The following is a 27,875-nucleotide window of genomic DNA, read 5'->3' as shown; positions in this document are numbered from 1 at the left end:
TATTGGGCCTGCTTACCCTGCACAGGAAAAATCAGAGCCCAGCCTGGTCTAATTTCACAGAAGTTTAATGTTATGTTACCTCTGAATGATTTTGTTTTTTTTGTCCCGTTCCATCACAAGTAATTTTTTTTTTTTTGCAACAATTACTAACTTTTTTTTTGTTTTTTTTTAACGTTTATTTTACCAGAATCAACTTTAATGCTGGGTCCACACAGGACGATTTGTTCAGCGAACGATAACGCTTAACGATCTCTCTTGAAATTCTTGGTGTGCTGGATGAACGATATTGTTCATCCTCTCGCCAAAGATATCTCCAACGATGAATGACCAACGATCGCAAACCCCTATGGAAAATGCACGCTATCGGCCTGCATGCATGTCTGATGGACGATATTGTTATCGTCCAGTGGGAGCGTGCATCGTTGGTTGTTCATTGCTTACACACGGAACGATATATATCGTTGATCGATATTGTTATTGTTCGTATGGTAACAATATATGGTTCCGTTTGTGTGCACCTTAAGCTTTAAAAGAATTTATGTTAAAAGAAAGTTCTAGAGTCATTATTCAACCTTATTCATGTAATGGGACTTAATTTTAACTGTATCCAAATGTCCCATTCCGTCACATGGCATGGCCCCTCTGTCTCCACCATAAACGATGCTTTGTGTACTGTGAAATCGGGCATCCTGCACTCCTGCTTCGCGCCAGACACACAGCGCCAAATTGGCTGTAAATCTTTGAATGGCACCAAATTACCCCTCGCTCCAAAATCCTCATCTAATTGGGAAGGGTCGTGGATCCAATCACATGCCCTAATCTAGACCATGTATTTGGCAATGACATTGTGCTCATGGGTTGCTGTGCCAAATGGCTGGATCTTTCTTTGTTTGGCCGCAAATTTGCGAGGTGACTTCTGGGCGATCTGGCACTCTGCGGTGAAGATTGGCACCTTCACACCAGATCCGGTAGTGTCTCCTTTTGTGTATATATAGTGTTCTCTGTAGGCTGGGGGGCATGTCCGAAAAGGGGTCGTGGCCACAAGAAAAGGGAGTGTGTATTAAAGACGTGCCTCCTTTTCATCTTGGGGGTGTGCCCGGCACTTAGACATGCCGGACCGCCCCCAAACTCTCCCCTCATGCACACGGCATCTGTTCACTGGCGGTAATCGCTGCACCGCTATTTTTCCCAACCGCGGAATACGCCTGGCATGTTGTTTTAGCAGCCAAGGGGCCTGGGAACATTCTTCCTCTTTTGAAATCGGGCAGGACACGGAGCCCCGCTAAAACAGCCTCGAGGGAACGCTATATATAAGCACATTGATATTTAGTTTGCCCAGTACCAGCCTTATTGGTGCGGTCACACACGAGCAGATTTTGTGTGCTTTTATTTCCTCATGGCTTGCCAATAACAAAGTATCGTAATAATCCAACATTAAATGATTGCTACAGTTAATTTGCCAAAATAGTCAGCCTGTAATCCCAATGGAATGTGTTTTAGGTTTTCCATGGTGCTCGTAAATGACACATTGATCACCAGCCAGCTTGTAGTCCTCACCATGGCTATGTCTGGTCTACGGAGAGGCTCTGGTGCCGGCAGTTATCCGTAACCTAGAATAGCACCACCTAAAGGCTGCTAGCTGGTACTGCCGCAGGTGTGTTTCTGCGGTAAACGTTGGCGACCTTCACCATTGTTTTTATTCAAGAGCTCTACATAATAAATTCTAAAGGGGCACATCCACTAGACGATCTACTCCCTGTCCAATTTTTTCCCTTGAAATTTTATCTTTCAGTCTGAACGATTTGCAAACTATCTTTAATAGATCAGGTGAAATTGACCTCCATGTTCGAGACGATCAAACGACCAGCGGGAGCGCGCATCGTTGATCTTTAACGAACAAACACTGCACGATTTAAGGTGCCCACACACATACCGATGTCCTCACAATACGATTTTATGGCCAATTTCCTCATGAACTTTCACGGGAGCTCCCTTGCCGTCGTGCTCACAATTTGGAGTTAAAAATGTCCAATCTGACTAAAGATCTATCTTGCCGCCAATGCATTGTATCCCAGATAGGCTAATCTGCCCTACAGCACGGCAGATCAGAAGATGCGATATACGACGAGCGGGGACGCGCATCGACATCGTGCTCGTGAGTATAAACTCACGATTTGTACTTTTTTTTTTTTTTTTACCCGATTCGTCGAAATCGGCCAAATCGTTTAAAATGTCGCTATGTGTGTGGGCACCTTTATAAACAGATTTTTAAACAATTGAACGATAACGACGTCGTTATCATTCAATCGCCTGCTAAAATCGTATAGTGGATGCCCCCCTTAAAACTTTGACACCTTTTATATATTTGATCCCTGAAGCCTTTACATTGCATTAAGATACAGTTATAATGTCTCATTGATTTCCATAGTGCCTAGTAAATTGAAAAGCAGAATGTAGTTTCAGTCCACCAATCGGCTGCCTCTGCTGCTGGGCCACTTTTAAAGAGCATTTCTAAACAGTATGTGACATTACGTCAATGGCTCTGTATTACCCAGCTGAAAAATAAATATGTACAATTAGTATTTGTACAAGTAATCCATATGCTGTTTTATTACTCTAAAGCATATCAACTAACAAAAAAAATAAATAAAAATATATATATTTCTTGTACTATATTTGGTGCATTAAGTGTTCAAGTAGAAAGCATGCATTTGTTAGAGATCAATCCTCTCTCTGTAATAACGTGCTGCACTGCAGGTAAAGCACAATAGTTGCATTATGTACTCGCACTATACAAGGTTCATTATACAGTAGGATGTTATACAGTGTGATCCTACGCAGTCCCTGCCTGAGCTCAGTGTATATAATGTCTTTATACAACAACTGCAGTTATCGGCTGTGCCGTTAGCAATCCGATAGGACAGCAAAGTCCTCAACCACAACTGACAATTTATTTTATATCAAAATTATTTTTTTCTTTTTGGTTTGTCAAGAACATCTTTTTAAAAAGATATAAAAAATAAATATATATATATATACACACTTAGCACAACCCACCCATTCTACTGTATCTTTATGTTCCCAATGTAACGTTACCCCCCACCCCATCCTGGGGCAAGACCTTCCCAGTGGCAATCAATCACCTTATAGCATTCCTCCTACATCTTTAATGTCCTCAGATTCCTATTGGAGCTCCTCCCACAGTGGAAATAAACCTTGTGTGTCAATACAAACCATCAGTGACAGTATATACCAGAGGTTTTCAACCGCTGTGCCGCGGCACAGTAGTGTGCCGCGGGCGGTTGTGAGGTGTGCCGCAGCGCTAGAGCCGCCGGTCACATTAAAGAGCTGCGGCCCGGGCAGCGCTGCCACTGAGCTCCTCTGGGAGGCTCAGGGGCACGCCCGGGCCGTGACCTGCCTGAACGCGGCAGCGTGACATCACAGGTCACGCATGCCGCGTTGCCTGCCTGGCCTGCCTGCCCGCCCCAACAGAGTCTCAGCCAGTCCTTTCCTCCCGCTCGCGGCCAGCCAGTCCTTCTCTCTTTCCCGCCTGCGACCAGGCAGTATTCCCACCTTCGCCAGCGGTTAGCCACCCCTTCACTAACTCCTGCCTGCGGCCAACCAGTACTACCCGCCCGCGATCAGCCACCCCTTCTCTCCCACCCGCCCGTGGCCAGCCAGTACATCTCTCCCTCCAGCGGCCAGGAAGCCCTTTTCTCCTAGCCGCCCGCGACCAGCCAGCCACTGCCGACAGCTCTGCACCGTGGGAACCTGCAGCCGATGACAGACAGGTAAGTCTAAAAAAAATGTACATTTATTTTTGATGTGGTAGCCAGTATGATTTGATTTTGTGGAGAGCAATGTGTTGTTGTTTTTTTGTTTTTCTGTGGGGGTCCTTGTTGTTTTTTTTTTTCTGTGGTTGCCCATGTTATTTTTTTCTGTGGGGGCCTATGTTTTTTTTTTTTTTGTGGGGGTCTATGTTAATTTTTTTCTGTGGGGGCCTATGTTTTATTTTTCTGTGGGGGCCTATGTTATGTTTTTTTATGTGGGGGCCAATGTATGTGTGTGTTATATCTTTGGGGCCATTGTATGTGTGTTTTATTCCTGTGAAGGCCAATGCGTGTTTTTTTTATGTGAGAGGAAATGTGTATGTTTTTGCATAGGTCGCGCACGCCGCATCGCTGGATGGTGTGCCTTGGCAATTTTAAAATCTTGCCTAGTGTGCCTCGAGTTGAAAAAGGTTGAAAATCACTGGTATATACCCTTGGTGCAGAGCCTTTTGGTGCCATGGGCCAGAAACAAGATTGCGACCAGCCCCCCCCCCCCCCCCTCTACATTTTTCAAATAGGGACATAAGACGCACGTCCGGAAAAAGGGCATGAAGGGGCATGACATATCTGATTTGTCCCGTATGATCTTAATGGGGGGTTCCGATGGATAATTTTAGTGTGAATCCAAAGGCTGTAGTGATGATTTATAATCATAGTTAATTTTTTATTTGTGGGGGCAAATTTGCACTTTGTGAAAACCATCTTGCACCTAGTGTTCATTCTAGCACCTTGCTCCTGTCATAACCTGTGCAGTTCCTCTTTCCTGCCTGGGGTGTCGCTCTCTGCTCTGGTGCTTCTAGCACACTCAGCTGACGCAACATACTGCTGAGATGCAGACCCGAGTGCTAGAAGCACCAGGGCCGAGAGCGACGCCCCAGGCAGGAAAGAGGAACTGCAGGGGTTGTGACAGGTACAGGGTGCTAGAATGAACACTAGCACCATGGGTGTGTCCTAGTTGAATTTTAAATAGCAGTGGAAATATAAAATTGGCCACTATAGGTGGGCTACAAAGCAGCCAGCATTTACCCAAAGCAATGCACTGAATAAACCCCTCCTCCTAGCTCTGCGATCTGTGCCTGACACTGATGGTACTTCCATTGTGATCGTCACGAGTTTCCAGATTAAAGGGTCTCAGACCACAAACCTATGCCTTGCTGAGGTTTTTCTTACATGGAGGACTATACGCTAGTATATGTCTGTGTAGACTGAGCACAAACAAAGATGGTCGTGGCTTTCCCTGATCCGTCACATATCTGTATCTTGCCATGTCCTGCGATAGCATCATATGCTGTTTACAGTGACATCACACACAGGGCCTAATTCAGAGATGAACGTAAATTCGATAGTGAGCGTCTTGTTACCGAAGACGCCTCCTGCGGCTTTTGCTGCGTATAAAGAATGCAGCGGCTTTGCTACTGCGTCCATATCTGAATCGATGTATAGAGTACATTGTGCAGCCCCTGTGTATGTATCTATAGTATATCATTGTAACGCCACGCATGTGACACTGGTCTTCATATTTCCAAGCCCCTTAGAAAATGTAGAAACCGTCTTTGTGGGGAATTCAGTTCGGCGCGGTGTGCCGCTGGGCATTGCCGCAATGCTGCGCACTTAGGGCCTTTACGGTACTGCCAACATTGCAAGTTTCCCCCTCGCATTTCTATGGGTGTGAGGGAAAACTTGAGAGGCTGGCAGGACGCGATCACTGCACCAATGTTAGGAGTTGAATTACCCTAGAGGTAAATTTACTAAGCGGCGGCTTTTGCGAGCTGCTGCCTCTTTGAGGGTTTGACCCTGAAATTTAAACCGGTCCTCACATTGTTTTGCTCTTAATCTTAAATGGCGGGGTTGAACATTGGCAGCCAGCAAAAGCCACCGCTTTAGCCGGCATACGTTATGCAATTATCAGTAGTGTTCCTGCTAGACCGCGGGCAGAGCAGGGCACTGAGGGTGCAGGTAAGGAGTTACTGAAAAGGGGGCACTGGCTGACTGGGGAGGGTGTGTCCTTGTGACCCCAAATTTGTCACTTTTGGTGGAGTGCCCAGCACTTACTGAGGTGGAAAAAAGATGCCGCACGGCTTCATTCCCCCAGGGGAGATCGGTTACTGCAACTTTTCCCACCCGCAGTACACTGCGACCCTGGAGTGGGGAAGGCACAGGGCAGGCTGTTTTAGCAGGGCGCATTTTGCCCCTTTAGAATTCGGCACCTTGCATTTTGCCCCTTTAGAATTGGGCAGGGCGCATTTTGCCCCTTTAGAATTGGGCAGAGCGCATTTTGCCCCTTTAGAATTGGGCAGGGTGCATTTTGCCCCGTTAAAACAACCTATTGTAAACACTATCTTCAGCAGATCGGGTTGATAGTTGCATGCCATACGGCTGCGACAGATCGACAATGATTGGACGGTTGGGCAAGATACCCGACTGATCCGGTCATTGGTCGGGCTCACCTGGCATTGTATGCCCGACATTTCCCCTGTTCCGTTACAGGGGAAGAATGGGGAAATGTTTCCTCACCAGGGGAAGAACGCAGATATCGTGGCCATACACTGTGACATATCTCGCGGTGTATGGCCACGATGACCCGTGGTCCTACCCTGAGTTTCCGCTATATCTTTGTAAAAAGTATTTCTCTGTCAACACAGGCAGATATGGAAACCTTTGCTTTCATGTAAAGCTGGGCTGTGTTCGCCCCCCCATCACTCTCCACGTACATTTTAGCTAACTTTATTGTTTTGGCTTTAGAGTGTTCAGCCTATTGTACTTTGTAGTGCTGGGCTTTCTGTGTGATCATGCAGAAATCCTCTCCATTTATTTTTAAGCTTGTCTTTTTTTTTGCATATTTTACCACATCATAATGAAAATGAAAAATAATCTTCAGCGTTTGTATAAAAAAAAAATTTCTTTACATCATGTGTCAGGTGTTTGGGGTGAGCCATCTACAATAATAGAATTGGGGAATTTAGGGCCTGATTCAGAGCCGTTCGCTATTTGTGGTCGTTCGTTCAAAAACAAGGGGTGGCTATTCAAATGATCCGTTCGCAAATTGCAGTCTGTTCCCACCTCTAAGTCTGAACGAGCGAGCAAAACATACGCTCGTTTATTTGATAAAAACGCCCCCTGGCCGCACGCACCATACGTCATGTCCGCTATTTATTAGATTAATCGAGTACAGCGTATGAACTGCTCGCTATTCTTGTGGTTGGTGTTTTCAACCGCTATTTTGCGAGCAGTTCTGAGTTAAAAAAAACAAGTGACGTGGTCAATGACGCTGCTGTATTAATTATGCACTCCCTTAAAACGCCCGTTTTGACCTTTAAGCACGCCTGCGTTCGGATCTCCACTCCCCGTTTTCAAGCACCTTCCCCTGTTACCACCCACATACGCCTCATTCTGTCACTCAAAATAGCAGGCCCTCGCTATATTGCGTACCAACGATTTTCGGCCGCACTGACTGGTTCGCGCATGCGTACTAAAAACCGTACGCATGCGCAGATGTGCGAACATCGCTCGGAACGAGCGTACTGCCGCTAGCAAGTGGCTCTGAATGAGGGCCTTAGTGCGACCAGTGAGAGTACCATAATGTGACACACAGAGACTCGGGGGAAGGGGGGGTGTATAACCTTTGCACTCTCAGCGAGGCCTTGGGCTGTATGTTGCAGTCAGTTGAGCACCGTATTTCCTCTCTGTTCTCCAGCACTTCCCCTGTAGGTCTGTGTAACTGATAATGTCTCTGAAACAACCTTTCCTAGAAAACGGTAGCTCGGTGAGCCTGTCCCCTGACCCAGTTACCACGTTTCTTATCTCTGCGGCCAAGTCCCATGGCCGCCCTTTCTGGTTTGTCAAGTTAAACTAAGCGTTTGCTTTAAACATGAAAGAATGGAATAACTGTTACTATATTTTTATTATGACAGGCTTGCCGGCCTGCAGCCCTTTGTACTGTAGCTAGGTATTAAAGGTGCCACTCAGTTGCTTGGGTTTTCATTTCGCAATATTGACTTATTAAAGTATTCCATGTTTGTCCGTTTTCCTGACTCAAGGTTACGCACTGCCCGATTTTTTTTTTTATTTAATTTTTTTGATTGAGATGACAAACGGGGCTATTTTTTTTTGGCATATTGAAAGCCCCAACATCTGTGCAATTAATTGGGCTGGATTTAATTTCAGCGTGATGGAGCTCCCGGAACAATTAAGCACCGCGCTGGTTGGTCCGACAGTTGGCATTTAAGGCCCGTATCCAATTAGAGGCGATAAGTCAGAAACGTTTTACCTGTCCGACTTTCCGCCTCCTTCGCCTGTTTCAGAGGTGGAATCCTTCCGTGCGCGTCCCCGCATTTCGCCTAATTCAATTCCAAAACGGGCGAAAACGGAAAGCGGCGAATGCGGAACAGGCAGAAAGTACTGAATTGATTGGGGGGAATCAGTCTGTACCCCAAAATAAATTCACTGACACTGGAAATCAGTACAGATGTGTACTTGGTGTCATTAATTTGTGTTAAAAGCTTTATATCTGCTTATTTGTAAAATTACTGAAAAATGGTAGAAAACAGTATTTTTTTGGTAAAAATAAATAGTCCTGTCGAGTTTGGGGAACTTGAAAATGGTGCTAGCATATTTTTTTTGTTTCTAAAGTGAACTTTTAAAAAAAAAAAATGAGAAAAACCACCCCATACATGCACCTGCAATCCTAAAAACACTTGGCCCCTCCTTACAGCACCCTATTTCGCTAGTTTTTATAGTTTCCCCACACTTTACTTTTTCGCCCCAAAAATGACATGTGTTTTTTTGGGGAGGGGTGTTCTGAGGTATTTTTTTTTTTTTTTTGGTCGATTTGTCCATTGGGGGCTGTCCCAAGGGTCCTAAGTTATGTCCCCACGTTTGCACCCCAAAATAACGATTTTGCACTTTTTTTTTCGCCTGCTATTCATAGGAGATATGTTTCCGCCTATTGCAATGCATTGAGTATCCGCTTAGGCGAAACCGTCCTGGAATTGAATATGGAGACACTTTGGAAACAGGTCGGAAAGTCCGAATCTGCGGAAACTTATCTCCAAACGGCACTTTTCGCCCCTAATTTAATCCGGCACTAAGTCGGAGAATGCTGGTTCTCACAACTTAACATGGGTGTTTTAGTGGCGAGAACCGGCATTCTGCGACTAAAGTGCCGGCCGCGCAAAGCAGGCAAACAGCCGCACGGTCAGCACTTTTGTCGGATTTCTCCTCACACCCTCGGGGGGAGGGGGGGGTGGCAGAGGAAATCCTTTAGTCGGACCAAACAGCGCAGTGAATTGAATCGAGCCCTTTTAGAAGCTAGCGATTTTCCACCACAATGATATTGCACAAGCCCACCCACAAGGAAGATGACACAGTGACAGGTAATATGGCAGATTACTGAGAATGCAGATTACTGAGAATATCGTGAAATTGAGACCGAGATTTTCGGTCTTAACCAACAGATCGGCTGCGCGAAAGAAATGCGTTTGAAACGATCGTTCATAGACACTATAACAGAGGTTCCCAAACGCAGTCCTCAAGGCTCCCAACAGTTCAGGTTTTCGAGCACAGGTGACTCAATTAGTAACGCAGTCAATTTGATTTAATCACGTGCTCAACCATGGATATCTCTAAAACCTGCACTGTTGGGGAGCTTTGAAGAACGCATTTGGAAACCTCTGCACTATACAATAAATTAGGGAGATTACCAGATTATTGGCAAAACGGCCCAATAATTATTTAGTGTGTACCTGGCTGAAAATAGCACATCACAGTCTGCCATATGCATCTCTGGACATACTAGGACAGAATTGCTGATTTCAGCTACAGCATGTAGCTAGTGGAGGCCTATTGCACAATGGCTGCACAGTGACATTTCAGCTGATATCCCCTGTAATGTGTTTGGTTTGATGATTGTGTTTGTGATCCGGCTTTGGGTCTAAAGGCGGGTATCCACTTGCCGATTAAAATGAGCGATTAAACGATAACGATATCATTATTGTTTAATCGCTCATCAATCGTGCACAAATCATGCATGAAAAATGTCGGAAACGACCAGCGATGCGCGCTCCGAGCGCTGGTCGTTTCCATCATCAATCATCGCCTGTACATGCCGGTCAATCTGCCGATAATGACAGATTGACCATGTTCCGGGATGAGGGAGGGTACCTACACTCAGCGACATATCGTTCAGTGTAGGCACTGCAGGGGAAGAGGAACGACTGTACTATTATAATGTTGTAATCGTGCTGTCGTTCCACTATCTGATAGTGGATAGGAATGGGTATGATATATCGCCAGCCGCATGACCGGCGGTTCGATTCCCGTCAGCGGCAGCTCGACAGGAGCAGAGTGCGAAGCAGCGGAAGCCCGACAGCGCTGGAAATCCCGATCGTGGCTAGGTAAGTATCTACTAACCTAACCTAACCCCCCTAACCCTAACCCTCCTTAGGGGTGCCTAACCCTAACTTCCCCCCCAAGTGCCTAACCCTAACCACCCCCTTCCCCGCTGCCTAAACCTAAGTCCCCTGGGGGGGTGCCTAACCCTAAGTCCCCCCAGGGGTGCCTAACCCTAACCCTCCCTCCCCCTAGCCTAACCCTAACCCTCCCGGGGCGGTGCCTAACCCTAAGTCCCCCCCCCCCCCGGGGAGCCCTAAACCTAACCCTCCCCCCCCCGCAGCTGTGTCCGCTCGCGGCGCCCAGCATCACTACGATCGTGATGCCGGGCGCCGGTCTCCCCTATATCTAGACACCCGGCATTTCACCCATGCCGGGATAAGACAGTCGGGAAGCCGGCTGCCAGTATTTAGGCAGTCGGCTTCCTGATTGCTTCCCAGTGGATACGCACCTTTAGTCTTACAGACGGGAGCACGTGTATATATGTACACGAGTTCTTACTTCACCCTCACCAGTTATACAGTTTAATGTGGCTGTATGAGAAGTCTGCCCTGCTGGTAGATTTACTGCAACTTGCTAGACCCCGCTATTAAATTGAGGCTTTTATTTAATATGCACTTTTGGAAAAGTGTGGGGAGAACTTTTCTGCTGGTGCTGAAGGAAATCGAGGTTCCCACAGAAAGATTGAGGGCCACAGATAAATATCCACATTAGGTGTTTCTGTGACCTACTTAGTGCACAATGTCTGCATCCTGCACCTTACCCTATGGGAGGGGACGTCTGAGCTCAGAAGGCGCAATAGTTTGCAATATTATCCTCGGAGGAATAGCTCAGCCCTGGGGAAAGCGTTTATCATGCAGATTTTACTTTTACTTAACCGTTTAGTATCTGATGTTTGTTCATGTGGAGGTTTTGTCTTAGTGTTTGTTGATAAATATATATAAATAAAGGGGTAGTAACAGGGCCCAATGTATTAAACATGTCTTTAGTGAAAATGCTGTTTGGAACCATGCAAAGTGGAACCAATAAAGGCCCTCATTCAGAGCCGGACGCTCTGAGCAGAGCGCTCGCTCTGAATGAGGGCCGTCCTCCATAAAAATGGAGCGTCCTCCTGGACGCTCGTATAGCTGTGGGTCACCATCGCCAGTGCGACCAGAAGCCTGTGGTCGGGGTTTTCGACCACAAGCCCTGGAGTGATTTTGGCTCTATCAGAGCCAAAATCACTCCCACTGACATCACTAGTGATGTCAGTGGGGCCGGCTTCTGACGGTAGGCGTTCCCTTGAAAACGCCTCCGTCTGGCAGGCACGCCCCCGGCACGCCCACCAATGGGGGCGTGCTGTCAATCAAAATCGACAGCACGCCCCCTTTGATCAGACACAACGAGCGAAGGAAAGTCCTTCGCTCGTCGCGTCTGGCGCATGCGCACGACTGAGCTCCCTCCGTCGTGCGCATGCGCAGTGCACACCATCGACCCACTTGCGAGCGGACAGCCGTTTGCGAGTGTGTCTGAATGAGGCCCAAAGTGTGTTCTGCGTGGGTTAGGTACGGGGCCGTAGACATTCTGACGGTCAGGATCCTGGCTACATCCCATTCTTACTATAGATAAGTGTTTAGGGCAATATAGCCCTTCCCTGAGAATAGTAAATTAGAGGTGGCTGCATATAGGAAAACATAAAAGAGCTGAAAAGGAGAAAAGCGCCTGCTAGCGCTGGATAAGGAAACGTTGCTGATCTTTGAGGTCTTGTTTTCAGACCAGGTTTTCTCTCCAGCGGCCATAAATGATACAAATAATAATTATCATCATCCGTGTTCTGCAGCGCCTTCCACAGTACATATACAAATAAGTTTAGAAGAAACCAGTGACTTACAGTACAATACAGTGCAGGACAAGGACATGGTTTATACATATTGCTGCATAAATATTTTAGGATCCAATATATAGGGAGAGAAAAAAAATAGTACATAGTGCAAAACTGTTATTTTAGAGTTCAATTAATCAACACAATATAACAAGGGTTATGGAAAGAAGGGAAGCGGTATGAAATACAGCCGGCCGGATGGCCGGGAGTTCGAATCCCGGCAGCGTCAGACAGACAAATGAAGAGATCGCGTCAGCGGGTGCCTAACCCTAACCCTCCCTCCCCCTAGCCTAACCCTAACCCCCCCTTCCCCGCTGCCTAACCCTAAGTCCCCCGGGGGGGTGCCTAACCCTAACCTCCCCCCGGGGGTGCCTAACCCTCACCCTCCCTCCCCCTAGCCTAACCCTAACCCCCCCCCCATCCCCGCTGCCTAACCCTAAGTCCCCCGGGGGGGGGTGCCTAGCCTAACCCTAACCCCCCCCTTCCCCGCTGCCTAACCCTAAGTTCCCCAGGGGGGTGCCTAACCCTAACCTCCCCCCCGGGGGTGCCTAACCCTAACCCTCCCTCCCCCTAACCTAACCTCCCGGGGGGTGCCTAACTCTAAGTCCCCCCCGGGAGCCCCTAACCTAACCCTCCCCCCCGCGCGGCTGTCCGCTCGCGGTGGCCGGCATCCCTTCGATCGGGATGCCGGTCTCCCGGCGTCGGAAAAATGACAGGCGTCTAGATTTAGACGCCTGTAATTTAACCCTCGCCGGGATAAAGCAGTCGGGAAGCCGGCTATCGGGATCACGTCAGCCGGCTTCCCGATTGCATCCCGGAAAGAAGAACCCTTTTTTATTTTTAGAAACTAGTGCAGGTCCCAGGCAGGGTTGCATAAAATTGGATTCATTTAAAAAAAAAAAAAAAAAGTGGATTTATTTGATTTAAATCAGTTTTTTGGGATTTAAATAGGATTTTTATTATTTTTTTTTTTAAGGAAACGTTTTACATTTTTATTATGTTTTTTATCTTAAATTCTATTTAAATCAAATAAATCCATTTTTTTTTTTTTTTTTTAACCAAATCTGTGCATGCAGAATCTCAGGTAAGTATGGCTAAAGGTTTAATTAATTACGTATAAAAATCCAAAGGTTGTAGATGCAAAATAGTAAATCTCAAACGTACAAGAACGTAAATAACATGATACTTATATGTCCATAGGTGAGCTTCAGTAGGTAAGTACACGCCCAACGCATTTCATCTTAGTGTATGGAATTCATGTGTACGTTCTCTCTGTGTATGCATGGGTTTCCTGTCACACTCCGAAAAACATACTGGTAGGTTAAGTGGCTTTGCTCAAGGTCCGCTCAACATAAAATGCCTTTGTGCCCGAATTTTTGCCAGTGTTTTTTTTTGTGAGTTTCATTTTTGTTATCGATGTCCATATATTCTAGTATTGCCCTGTCCCAATTTCCTTGTGGTCATGCTGCATTTAATCACGTAGTGGAGCAATATGGTATATTTTACTGCATCATCGCATGCACACTGAGCGGGGTTATAGTGTACTATTGTCTGGTGCGTATTACAGTAACTTGCGTGTTAATTGCATACTCAGGGTGTTCAGTCCTCTGCCATATGTACACATTGCTCGGAATTGCGGCACAGTTAAATTGCACATTATCTGCGCACCCTAATGGGCTCCGGAGGAGAATCTGTAGTGTTTGTGGCCGTAAGTTGCAGTGTAAACGGCCTGAGCGTCATCAACTGGAGGCCATGCCATTGTGTGTCGACTAAATAAGTATGCTATATAATTGGGCAAGAGCTTGCCCAGTGCTAATGAATGGGGACCATTCCAGGAACATGCATAGCAAAGGTCAATGCCTGGGACTGACCTTGGAATTTAGGTGCCGGTAATAACTGGGGGGGGGGGGGGGATAGTTCGATAAGTAAAACATAAATGCAATATGCTATGAGTGTACCAATCTAATGGTACATCCATACAATGCGATAGTAACGATATAACAAGTGCGTTGTATACACAGCGCAATCTGCTGAACAGCGGCGCAATGTCTCGTTACATGCTGCGTGTAACAGCACTACATCGTTCATTGCAACATTCTGTCTGTCTTTCAGAACAGTGGATGGGACGACGTTGCGATGAACTACGGCTCAGGCGTATATACTATATGATGTGTAGTGTTCCTGCTAGGCTGTTTTAGCGGGGTGCCCCGCCTTGCCCAATTTTTAAAGGACAAAATGCGCCCGGCCCTTTTAGTGGCGTCCTCGCTAAGACAGCCTGCCTTCCCACCCGCGTGCTGCAGTGTCCCGCAGGTGGGAAGAGCTGCGGTGACCAATCACCGCCGGGTGAATAGATGCCGTGCGTACACTGTGCATCATTTAACCATGAGGGGGGAGAGCTTGGGGGAAGCCCGGCACCTCCGTAAGTGCGGGACACACCCCCATGTGTGACAAATTGGAGGCGTGACACGTGGACATGCCCTCCTCCACTTGGCCACACCCACTTTCTGAAGCACATGCACATACCATGAACCTGGACCCTACGCGCCGTGCACTGCGCGCTGGCTAGCGGGAACACTAGGGAATGGGTATGTAATACCCGTGGTCGGTATCCCAACAGGGGTTGGGTAAGTATACTAACCCTCCCTCCCCACGCTGCAACCTAACCCTCCCCCCTTAGTCCCTAAACCTAACCCACCCCCCTTAGTGCCTAACCCCACCAGGGGTACCTAACCCTAACCTCGCTATGCTGCCTAAACTTAACAACACCTCTCCCCCCACAGCTAACGGCTAAGATGCCCCCGGCTTACCTCATTGGAGCTGGCATCTTTCTGTATTCTGGCGTCTGGATTAAAATAGGTGTCTGTATTTCGAGGCCTATATTATGTCCCGTGTCTGGCTTCCACCGTCGGGATTTAGACTGGCGGCATCCTGTCCGACAGTCTACTAACTACAGTACATACCAACACTAGATGTGTGCGATATATCGTTCTGATCTGCTTCTGGGTGATATTTCTTACAATTCATCGTATAGGGTGCTCCCAGCTTAAGGGGAGCAACATCTTTAGGTGGATCATTGCTGGGCAGGTAACTGATATCCGTCTTCTAAGTGTTACTTCTCAAACTCTGCCCAAACAAATTTTTTTTTTTTTTTTTTTGTAATTAGGTGGAATTTGTTACATAATAACATGTTTTATAATCCTCATAAAATGACAAAGTGAAAGCAGTCAAAATACATAAGATATAAAGTAGCTTGAAGATCACACTTGTTTAGGAGAGTTCATTTAAATTTGTGAATGCTTAAAAAAAAAAAAAATTAAAAAAATTAAAATAAATATATATATAATTTTTATTTATTTATTTTTTTTCATTACATCAGTGTAGAGATCCTTTAATATAACCTTGTGACCCGTATACTGAGCGTGCGTCTCTGCCCCATCCATGTTCAATAGTTCCACAGCAGCTATGGCAGCTCCTGTGCTGCTTCCCTACCACCCAGCCCTCATGGCGCAATGTTTTTATTGTGTCTTCCAGGTCCCTGTCGCGTGCAAGTCATGTCCTTGTGGATACATATTTATCAGTCGAAAACTTCTGCATGCAAGACAGACGGAAAGATTAACGCCCAGCTCAGGTATGTGTTCGCCTGTCGGCCCCTTTAGGGGGGAGGAGGGAGAGAAAAATAAAAAAAAAATATTCACATTTCAAATAAGGCTCCATTTTCAGTGCGCAGTGCTCCAATCTGAAACGGCCATTGCTCATACAGTATCAGTATATTGGGGGCAGACCTGTAGTAGATTTCCACGGCGACTGACACATCTTATTTGCGAGTCCGTGGATGATGAGAGCCAGCCTGTCTGTCGCTTGGTGTAGTTAGTCATATTAATGGCAAAATGCTTGTGAGTGGTCTAATAGTTAAAGGGGTCAGGGTTTGGAGGAGTTTAAATGAATGCAGCGTTTACGGTTGGGTAGCTCTGGATGGATGGCTGAATTAGCTCAGCGCTAGCCTCCAGTCCGCGTTGTTAAAGTGCTACAATAAGCCCTGTATTCATGTAACATTCTCCGGAGAGAGCAGCGAGAACCTAAGGTTGAGCTGCTTGGTACTGCTGGAGTCTGGGAAGGGATTGGGGTGTTAAAAATAGCTCCACTAAAACAGGGCTTGACAAATTTTTCTAAAATGTAGGAGCCAGGACAAAAATGTAGGTGCCAAACCCACCCCCCCCCTTCCCCCAGGACAGTAATACTGAGCACCTTCTCCTCCCACCCCCACAACCAACCCTCACGGCCACACTACTAATGTCGGCCCTTTTTTTTTTTTTGGTAAGCAGCTATACATTTTGGTGCCCCTCACTCCCCCCTCCATTACAGTGCCCTCAACATAGCCCCTCTCACTCTCCCTCATCACAGGCCCCTCAACATAGCCTCTCTTTCACGACAGCCCCCTCCATCACAGCCCCTCATATCCCCCTCTTCACAGTCCCTGGTATCCCCCTCATCACAGCTCCTCCGTCACAGTCCCTCATATGCCCTCTTCCTCCCCTCCATCACTGCCCCTCTCACTCCCCCCATAACAGTCTCCTACATCACAACCGCTACTCAGACTCAGGGATGCCGAGAGCCACGCAGGGCCGGGGGGAAGGGGGCGTGGTCTAATCGTGGGAGGCATGGCCACGCCCCCTTAGGCTTAAATTTTTTTTAATTAAATCATTTTTCAGCACCGCTGCGCTCTGGGGAAGCGGGCGCTGTGTGACCCTCAGCTCCGTGGCATGCCATGGGCGGCGAGCAATCACTGCAGCCCGGCACACAGCAGCATGTGCTGGGCTGCAGTGAGTTATGAGGGAATGGGGGCTGTGCCGGATCCAGGCCCCTCCAGCAAGCCCGGGCAAACAGTACCCGCTCCCCCCCCCCCCGCCTCCCCTGCTCATATTTGCCTGCTGGCTCCAATAGCGGCAGTAGAGTACTGTCGGCGGGGGAGAGCTCTGGCAGCAAAGTCGGCGGGCGCCCTCCTTAGCGCTGCGGCGCGACTGCGCAGGCATATGTGTCACAGTGACACAGTCTGCCCGGAGGCCGCATTTTTTGTCACTGGCTGTGTCAGAGTGCCCTCCTCTAGGTGGCGCCCTGCCTAACAAACGTATATGTAAATCCTCCCTCCCTGCAAAATCTGGTCGCCAGGCTGCAAAATTTGGTCGCCATGGCGACCTCGCCCCCGGAATTTGTCGAGCCCTACACTAAAATAATTTTAGGTTTAAGTACACATTTTGTTAAAAAAAATTCTGGACTAATTTAGAGGCCCTTCTTTGTCGCCTCTCAATAACCTAATTTTATCACAAAACCTGACACGGCCCCCGACCATTACGAGTTCAGGCAGGGAGAAGCGAGGAGGCTGCTCGCTGGAAGATTGCATAATCCTGTTTCCTTTGCTTCATGCAGAAAACCGCTCGGATCCCAAAAGACGGCGGACAGAGAGAATTAAAAGAGAGCGGATAATCTCTACGGTCAGCAAGGACTTGGAGAACAGAAGGCGCTCCCGGTCTAATAGCCAGTCCGACCCGACGCGCCGGGGCAGGGGCCGGCCGAAGACCGCAGCCACCAAGAGGCAAGAAGAGGAAAAAGGTGATTATTCAAATGGGCTTATCCAGCAACCTATTTCATTACAAAACCGTGCATCACCCTGATCAAATATATATATATATATATATATATATATATATATATATATATATATATATATTATATAATATATACACACGCTGTACCAAAATTATGATACCAGAAAAAAAACAGCACTCCAGAGGTTAATGCAATAAAAATGTATATAATTAATTCACTTGAATTGCATGTAATCCCAAAATGGACTCCAGTTTAACGATTACATAGTTTTCGGTCACAAATCAGTAAAGTGCAATGTGCCAAGCATTAACAGCAGTGATAAAATACTTGGGAACTTGTTGCATACTGGAGCCAAAATATATAAGGATGTGTTGTCAATGCAGCCATAATCCTAACCCTGCATTGACAACACATCCTTATATATTTTGGCTCCAGTATGCAACAAGTTCGCAAGTATTTTATCACTGCTGTTAATGCTTGGCACATTGCACTTTACTGATTTGTGACCGAAAACTATGTAATCGTTAAACTGGTGTCCATTTTGGGATTATATGCATCATTCAAGTGAATTAATTATATACATTTTTTTTGCATTAACCTCTGGAGTGCTGTTTTTTTCTGGTATCATAATTTTGGTACAGCGTGTGTATTTATCCATTATGACTTAGCACCCTCCATTGATTCCATTATTTTGGGAGTGTGCAGGATTTGTCTACTACTGTGTATGTATGTATGTATGTATGTATGTATATATATATATATTATAATTCAACGGTATGGTGACACTACTGAGCAAATACTCCGGAATACTGCAGTTCTTGTTTGGCATGAGTGAGCAGGAAGAACACTGAGTCTCTGAGACATAACTACAGTATACCATTGTTACCTTAGTAACAGAACAATAGAAGCATAAATTGTCATACATTGGTTTATGTACAATTGCTCCTAAATTATTGCTCTAAGATTATTTGACTTGTAAGCAAATGCTGAATGAGCAATTGGTTTAGTGTGGTGGAGCTCACCGCTGGATGTCTGAAGGTAAGGAGCATCCCTCCACCCACGCCTACCCATAACCTCCCAGGCTACTACAGCTAACGCGCTTCACCGCCTAACTATAACTGCACAGCCTGAATCTTCCTCCCTCCCTCTACCTTTTACCCCTGCACAGCCTAATTCCTGCTACCTCTGGCAGCTAACCTTAGACCTCCCCGCGCACCCTAGCCTAACTCAAGGTCTGATTTTTGGGTAGAACAAGATCTCCAGGGACAGTTTCTTTCCAATGTGAGTTCTGTATTTAATTATGCTTTTTTTTTGTGTGTGTGTTTTTGATTTTGACCATGTGAAAGGTTTAGAAATATGTTATTGGGTTAAACGCCTTGAACTGAGTGGAATGTTGGGAGCCAAGCTTTTTTTTTTCTATCCCCTGTCAGTACCTAACATCGCACCCCTCCACTATCTTGTCACTGCCTCTTTCCCTCACGCAGCTTAACCCTAACCCATTAGTCTTACTCAGCAGCAGCAAAGAGCTTCAAGGAGACTGGATTTGATGGGCCAGCATCAAGAAACAGCGAGGAAACTAAAGGTCAGCGCTGCGACCGCGGGAGCAGGAGGCAACTGTGGATAGGAGAAGGTAATGTTAACACTTGTGAGCAGTTGCTCTTTCGCACTTGTATTGATAGATTTTTGAGAAGCTTACACCGTAATGTCTAATTTATATTACTATTATATTCTATTATTATTTTACCTGCGATTGGTTCAAGATCTCCACTGGGCTGCATTGGATCTCCAGGGTGATTCCTATGATCCATCGACACGAAGGATCTTCAGTAAGGCGCTTGTAAACCACCAGACTGCGCCAAGTACGCCAGCCGTAGCAGTGATGCCTAATACAATACCGCAGCGGTATACTTAATGTGGCAATGGTAATGTCCAATACTAAGCCGCCATTCGAAATAGTAAATGCCAAGGTTCGTTACCAAGCCACAGGTACCTAGTGCCCACTATTAACAATAGTTATCATTGCCATGCCCCATACAGGTGGCAGTATTATTTATGCCCAGTAACATGCCAATAGTACCAGTAATGCCCTTGATCATGTAGTGATGGTATGCCAGCAGTACCCAGTAGTGAGGCATAATATGGCAAGTAGCACTTACCCCTCCTGTCATCCACTTGAAATTGTCGGGCTGCCATGCTTATAGGTGGCCGAAGAGGGCATCACATGGCTTATGGCAGGTGACCAGACATAAGCACCTCCTTCCTGCCAAGCCAGTCGGCCATAACATGGAGTAATCCATCCCCTTTAACTCACTGCAATCCTGATTTATTTTTTTTATGTCCTGTATCAGATCCCACTTGTACGCTGGGCCAGATTCAGACCCATTCGCCATATGCGTGCGCTCGCAAGCGGCACGACGTTCTGCGTAGGCGCATGAGCACGCTTCGTTCTGCGACTGCGCAAACTATTCACTGCGATCGCATACCGCTCGCTCGCCCAGCAAAGACAGCCCAGTGTAATGAGTGACAGGAGAGGCCATTTGTGGGTGGTAACAGGGGCAGGACACTAATAACGGAGGGTTGGAGATGCGAACGCAGGCCTACCCGGGTGTTTCAACGCAGTTTTAGAGGCGTGCATAATTAACGGGTAGCGTCATAGTACACATCACTTGCGATTTTTTTACACTGATTCCTTGCGGTAGGGAAAAGCTCCCTCATGCGTTCACATCCGATGGTGCTCGATGTACCAATGTTTTAATAGACTTCATGGAGATGACGTGTTGCTGGTGGGCGGCTCTGCCTGTGCGATTGGGCGTACGTATACAGTGGCCGCACGCTAAGACATGGTGGGCGTGCTTATGCCTTGGCCAGCGATCGCTTCCCGTGGCGTCACTGAAAAATTTGCATACACATCTAGCGAGCGTACGCAGATAGCGACCGGGTCTGAATCAGGCCCACTGTCCTAAAGATGCGTAACTATACAGCATATTGTATTAAACTTTCAGTATTTCCCATTGATGCATGACTAGGCAGCATATTGTACTAAACATTCAGTATTTCCCATTAATGCGTGACTAGGCAGCATATTGTACTAAACATTCAGTATTTCCCATTGATGCGTGACTAGGCAGCATATTGTACTAAACATTCAGTATTTCCCATTGATGCGTGACTAGGCAGCATATTGTACTAAACATTCAGTATTTCCCATTGATGCATGACTAGGCAGCATATTGTACTAAACATTCAGTATTCCCCATTGATGTGTGACTAGGCAGCATATTGTACTAAACATTCAGTATTTCCCATTGATGCATAACTAGGCAGCATATTTTAGTAAACATTCAGTATTTCCCATTGCGCTTAACGTATGGAAATTTACGGCCCGAGTCTGAGTCGGTTGCAGTCACGGCCATCCTTGCGTCCCTTACCGCAGTCGCATCTGCAACTTTATGCTAATGCCGCTACAAAGCCCTTCCCCCTGGTGCACATCCGTGCGTCCGAATGTGCCTATAGAAGCAAGATGCGCCATCGGTCGTACCATTGTAACTTGCACCAGCTCTATGGTAGGTGCAGTTTTTGCAATATAGCAACTTCTGTGTGTCTGTCTAATCTTCCCCCACCCCCCTCGTCACCTCCCAGCCGCTGCCCAGGAACACCCACTATATTTCAGAGACCGTGCGTCCAAATCTGCACTGCGACGCTGTACGAACACAGTGGGGACTCATGCACGGTGCGACTCAGAACTGCTGCGTCCGACTCAGAATCGGGTCCGTAATACTGCGGGTATTAACGATCACTTCATTATATTCCATAAGTATGCAGTTTCCAAAGGTAGTGGTGGTACTCCAGTGGCCAGTCACACAATTATGCCTCAAATAGTGATAGGTGGGAGAACACGCCATGTTCCAGGAGGACCATAATCCCTGTGTTCTCCTGCCAAGCCACCTGTGCCATTATCATGCCAGCTGTCCGCTCAGGCTGAATGATCACACAATGTCAACGTTTTTAACCCACAATACAGTCCGCACCAATGGCCTAATGTAATACCTTATGCATTATATGAACATGTCATTGTCCGCAATAACGTGGGCTTCAACACAAGCTGCAGCACGATAAACGGGTACACCTGCTTTTATTGGTGGCATTTATTTATTACCAGCTATTTATATAGCACAGACCTATTACGCAGCGCCTTACAGAGATTATTTGGCCATTCACGCCAGTGCCTGTCCCAGAGGATCTTACACTCTATATTCCCTACCACATGCGCACACACACACATACGCAGAATCCAGTTAACCTGCAAGTATCTTTTTGCATTGTGGGAGGAAGCCGGCGTACTCTGGAGAAACCCACGCGCACGCACAGGGAGAACATACAAACTCCACACAGGGTATTGGTAGGAATGGCATTCAAGACCTCAGTACTGTGAGGCAGTGTTAGACTTCCATCATACGTGTGACACATATGAGATGGGTGTGATGTGACAGTCCTCAGGGGCCTGTAGTGTAATTACAGCCAGCCGGCCGTGAGAGGAGATCGCTGGCTCTGGTAATGTGTGAGGAACCATGGCCTTCCCGGGACCTCCCTAAAGGACCATCACCACCAACTGTCTGAGGTGGCAGGAGAGCACACTTACATGTGTCTCTATACAGCCCTAGCCGTATGGTACCCTTGTGTTACATCTCCTCTTAAGTGGATGTGGTTTTGTTATTTGTATTGTTCCCACCTGACCTATTTACCTCACAACGTTCACTGTCCTCATTCATTCTCCTGATCTATATTATTTCATGTGATATATGTCAGTGTGGAGGGATGTAGTCAGCATCGAGGCGTGCGGGATGCCAACAGTCTAAATACTGGCTCCAGAATCCCGACAGTGTAGGGATCCCGGCTCCAGAATCCAGACCGGCAGCATCCCGAAGGTAAGTATCGGGGGTTAGGGAAGGGGTAGGGGTTAGGATGAGGCAATAGGGGGGGTTAGGATGAGGCAATAGGGGGGGTTAGGATGAGGCAATAGGGGGGGTTAGGATGAGGCAATAGGGGGGGTTAGGATGAGGCAATAGGGGGGGTTAGGATGAGGCAATAGGGGGGGTTAGGATGAGGCAATAGGGGGGGTTAGGATGAGGCAATAGGGGGGGTTAGGATGAGGCAATAGGGGGGGTTAGGATGAGGCAATAGGGGGGGTTAGGATGAGGCAATAGGGGGGGTTAGGATGAGGCAATAGGGGGGGTTAGGATGAGGCAATAGGGGGGGTTAGGATGAGGCAATAGGGGGGGTTAGGATGAGGCAATAGGGGGGTTAGGATGAGAGAATAGGGGGGGTTAGGATGAGGCAATAGGGGGGTTTAGGATGAGGCAATAGGGGGGGTTAGGATGAGGCAATAGGGGGGGTTAGGATGAGGGAATAGGGGGGGTTAGGATGAGGCAATAGGGGGGGTTAGGATGAGGCAATAGGGGGGTTAGGATGAGGGAATAGGGGGGGTTAGGATGAGGCAATAGGGAGGTTAGGATGAGGCACTAGGGAGAGGGTTAGGATTATGCACTAGGGGAGTGTTAGGTACTAGGGGGATTGTTAGGGTTATGCACTAAGGGGGGAGCGTTGGGTTTAGGGTGCAGAGAGTGGGAGGTTAGGTTGAGTCAATGGGGAGGGGGAGTTTGGGGGGTACAGGTTAGCGTTAGCAGTTCTCACCTATGGGTGTCGGGATTTTGACTGTTGGGATGCCGCTGACAGTATTCTGACCGCCGGGATCCCATACCCAAACCCAGTGTGGACTGTATATATTTATATATGTATATGTGTGTGTGTGTGTGCATAGTTATTAGTGTGTGTATCCTCCATCTCTGTGTGTTTGTGTGTGTGTATGTATATGTGTGTGTATATATATATATATATATATATATATATATATAGCCCTTGATGTTCCCTGTCATTCTGCTGTCAAAGCAAAAAATTAAAAATACAGTTTTATATATAATAATAATAATAATCATAATAATAAAAAAAAACCAACAAAAACATAATACTTTACTGTTTCCAGGTAACGGTTAATGTGTTAATCACTGACATAAGACATGCCCATGTTGGATTCCAGTTTGGCCATGCACATGTATTAGAGGCTGGATCTGATCATTATTAGTGGGCTGATGAATGGACTGCATGGGCGCAGTCTCCTGTCCTGCCAGCCTCTTATCCACAATCTGTCACAGTCGTATGTTGTCATTTTCGCCTCGCATATGATCAGTGTCACACACACGCCATCTTCATGCTAGTTTTGTTTACATTTACTATATTGGGCATTGTTCTATGTATTTGTAAATAACATTATTCCCGTCTCTTATCTGCTGTCCCCTTTTGCATGAGCTGATCACACGTATTGTGTTCCTGGGGCCAGGCCTGAGAGACGACCATCTGGCACGTGGGAGGCTAAATGGGTCAAGATTTGGCCCTTTATGGTGCTCTGGTTTAGCAGCCACATTTACTTCTGGGGCACCGACGCTGGTGCGCCATGTTTTGACCCCAATTGCCACTGAGCCCAGCTATGATCTGATGCTTTGACTAATATATATATATATATATATATATATATATAATAAATAAAAAGCACTAAGTGCAACATGGTATGTGACCACATTGTTTAAATAGAAATCACAGGGGCTCTGCACTCACCATAATAACTAATAATAATAATAATAAACAGTGGGGTTTTGGTTCATGAATTGATCAATGCATTTAAGCTTGCAGCCCATCGTCACGGGACCCCACTTTACTGCAAGTCCCTACTCTATTGCTCAGAATTATAACATGGACATAGCCATCACATTAGTGTTAAACTCAGGGTATGCTATCAAGGTTTAAAGCTCACAGCAACTTTGCTTTTAAATGTGAGACAGTTGCACCCCAAAGCTAGGAATGGTGAGTGCCGTGGATTAGTGCTTTTTGTTTATTATGATTAATTTTTATAATTAATCATTTTTGTGATCACATTTTCTCATGCACCCTCTTAACTAGTTATCTAACTTGTGTCAGCTGTTTTCCTAGGTGCTTTGCAACAGGTGTGCTTGGTAACTGTCTCACGTTTAAAAGCAAAGTTGCTGTGAGCTTTAAACCTTGATAGCATACCCTGAGTTTAACACTAACATGATGGCTATGTCCATGTTATATCCATACAGATGCAATAAGCTGCGAGATTCTGTCGCGGTATGTAAAAAAGGCGTCATCCTCTGATGCATCCACCATTTTAGGAGGTTGGTTTACTTACAGCTATCACAGGCATTGGCCGAGATGTTTGGTTTCCTCTCCTCTGTTTAATTAACAGCCAATCGGAATTGAATATATATTTTAATATCGGAGCTCAGTAGCGATGAAGCAGATAGCTTTGCTAGCAAGAGATGGCTGCCTCTACTCGTTCCAGAGGTGATGCTGAAGGCACAAAGCCTTGTTGTGACTTTGTGCAGAGTTCCTGTGTTGTTTTTTTATATTTGTGCTTGTTTATATTTTTTAAATGTTGGATAATTGATGACTTTCCTATCCGGTTATTGTAACAATTTAGCTAACCTGTTTCAATGGCTGTTTTCTAAATGTTGCTGTGAGCACCTATGTTTCGAATGAATTATTCGTTTCCAGAATCCGTCCTGATCCTAAATAAAGCAATTTTTATGTATTTTTGTTTTTCACTTTTTTTTTTCTTTTCTTCTCTCCAGAGAAACAAGAAAAGGAGGTGGATATGTACGCCAACCTATCGGATGAAAAGGCTTTTGTGTTTTCCGTGGCCCTAGCAGAAATTAACAGAAAGATCATCAATCAGAGACTTATACTATGACTTAGCTCTGGCTGCAAGATGAGGGTTAACACTGCTCACCGTTCAATGAGGAATCCTCAACGTACAGAACTGTAATTTGGGCATCAGAGAAATTCTTGAAAAAAAACAAAAATCGCCCCTGCACTAAAGACTGTTTTTTACCAAGTGATACAGCAATATTATAATATTTTAGACCTTTCTTTTTCGTTAAAACGTTAAAAAAATATGGTTATTTTAATCTTTTTTTTTTTTTTTTTTTTTTTTTTTAGAGCAAGAGTGGATCTTGTGAATTTAAATGCTTGATATAAAAAAAATATATATATATATTGCAATTTTGTAATTTAAAAAAAGAGATTGACAAATGTACAGTTTATATAACCTTTATATATTAAACTGATGATGCCATCAGAATTATGTCTACATTTATTTCATATATACTTATAAATAAAAAAAAATAATAATAAAAAAAAAATTATATATACAGTTTATATAATTATACACTGTAGAATTTTGATGGCAAAGACCAATTTGACCAGCTTGTTTGCTCATAAAGCTTAAGGCAACGTTTGGCAATCCTGCTGCTGTGGAACTATATATCCCAGCCTGCCTCACAGCAGCTGTAGTGCCGGACGCGCCTGGCTTAAGGCGCTCTCTCAGAGCAGAACTGATTTATTTTCAAATGTTAAGTCTGTGTTCAGATAAGTGTCTTCCATTTGGATGTATGAATTGTGAATATGAATGCTTTAATAGACGGGTTGTGTTTCTTCTGCCTACTGGATTGCTGCGGCTGTTCTACTTTTAATACTAATGTCTAGGAATTTGCTGCTACACTGGGTGCGCTGAAATATGGGGCACAGATAACTTTTTCTCTATAGTAGAATCACAGAGGACTGATATCTTTCAATGGGCGGAATTCAATTGATTACCCGGTCCGGATCTCCCGTCTAAAGTGACAGGAGATCACGGGCCGCCATTCAATTGCTGCCGTTCTTCGCCGTGATCGCGCCCATAGAGGTCAGGTTTAGCCGCGTAAAGCAGCTAAACCCGACCAAAGTGCTGGGCGCGATCGCGAAAAGTGATGTTTGGGCGCCCAAACATGTCACTTTTCGCACATTTCAGCTCTCATCCCCCAGGGGCTGCGAGCTGAAATGTAGCGCTTGGCAGCTGATCGCGCCCGACAGGAGCAAGAATAGAATAGCTCCGTCGGGCGCGATGGGGGATAAAAACAATTGAATTCCGCCCAATATGTTCCTCCCACAAAAGTCAAAAAAATGCAATTGCGATGTCCTTGGGATGTTTTCCAAGCTCTCTGGTTACTTATTGGCGCTTTACTTTATTTTCAACAGGTCATTAAGAAATCCTAAGGATATATTACTGGATGGGGGTATGCAACGTGTGGCACTCAAGTTGCTGTGGAACTACACATCCCAGCATGACCTGCCACATTTTTAGTATGTACTAACAGCAAATCAGTGGAAGGGTATGCTGGGAAGTATAGTTCTACAGCAGCTGGAGTGCCAAACCCCTGTATTTGAGAGTGTACCCGCTGACCGAGTTCTGCATTTCAAGTATAACCAAAGTAGCAATTTCAAAATGTAAACAAATCCCCAATAAAACATATAATTCTATTTCAATGAAAATCTACTACCCCGCCATCTATAATACCCCTTTCAGACATAATACCCGGGAAATACAGGGGTACTTCCCGGGTCTATCAACCCTGGAAATTCCCAAGTCTTAGTCTGAGATACCCATTCACATTACACCAAAACAGGGAAAATTCCAGGGTCCGATATGTTCACCCTGAACCTGGGTCTGCCCTGGAATTGGATGTGGATTTAAAGGGGACATTATTTTCTTGTTCACAGTAATGACCTATAATAAAAAAATAAAATTTTTACAGTAAAGGCAACAAAGTTTGTTTGTTTACTATGTTTTTTTTTTATTGAAAACTAATATATTTTTACATTACAATATAAGAAAATTATGAACATAGCCTCTAGAAAGTTTTGGTCTATACAAAGACAAAATTTGAACACAAAAAAGTTAAACATAATATAATACACACGTAAATATTGGTTTGCTCCCCAGTCATGGGGTCCAGGTCATTGCAGTTGATGTCATCAGCAGGTGCACAGAACAGCCAATGAGAGAGTTTTTTTTCTTAAAACCCAGGTCTAAAACCTGGGTTGGATGCATTCACACTAGAGGCTACTCGGGATGCACCCGGGAAAAACCCTGGTACAGAGCAGGGTCATGGACCCAGGACTTCGACCTTGGTCTTTTCGGTTCACAAATAGCAAAAACCCGGGTTGATGCACGTCCACGGCCAAAAAGTTTTTGCTGTATGAAAGGGGTATTAGGTATTATTTGGACAGTTTTTTCCTGGCAG

General features: G+C 45.8%; 1 protein-coding gene across 3 annotated transcripts in view; it reads left to right on the top strand.

Annotated features, from left to right (window-relative positions):
* HDIP1 (HDAC and MIER1 interacting protein 1) overlaps positions 1–25,845 on the top strand; it is a 37,690-nt gene extending 11,845 nt beyond the window's left edge. The window contains exons 2-5 of one of the 3 annotated variants that reach the window (XM_088451078.1): positions 15,610–15,706; positions 17,503–17,685; positions 19,196–19,312; positions 25,386–25,845. In XM_088451078.1, coding sequence (XP_088307204.1) covers positions 15,610–15,706; positions 17,503–17,685; positions 19,196–19,312; positions 25,386–25,504 — 516 coding nt within the window. In that variant the 3' untranslated portion in view covers positions 25,505–25,845. The remainder of the gene's footprint in view (positions 1–15,609; positions 15,707–17,502; positions 17,686–19,195; positions 19,313–25,385) is intronic. The other 2 variants (XM_088451079.1, XM_088451080.1) reach the window with 2 other exon arrangements.
* The last annotated feature ends 2,030 nt before the right edge of the window (positions 25,846–27,875 follow it).

This window comes from Taudactylus pleione, unplaced genomic scaffold (assembly GCF_031769625.1).
Source record: "Taudactylus pleione unplaced genomic scaffold, aTauple2 ptg000537l, whole genome shotgun sequence".
In the NCBI taxonomy this organism is placed as follows: domain Eukaryota; kingdom Metazoa; phylum Chordata; class Amphibia; order Anura; family Myobatrachidae; genus Taudactylus; species Taudactylus pleione.
The sequence above is the reverse complement of the archived record's forward strand: the minus strand, read 5'-3'. Positions and strand labels throughout refer to the sequence as shown.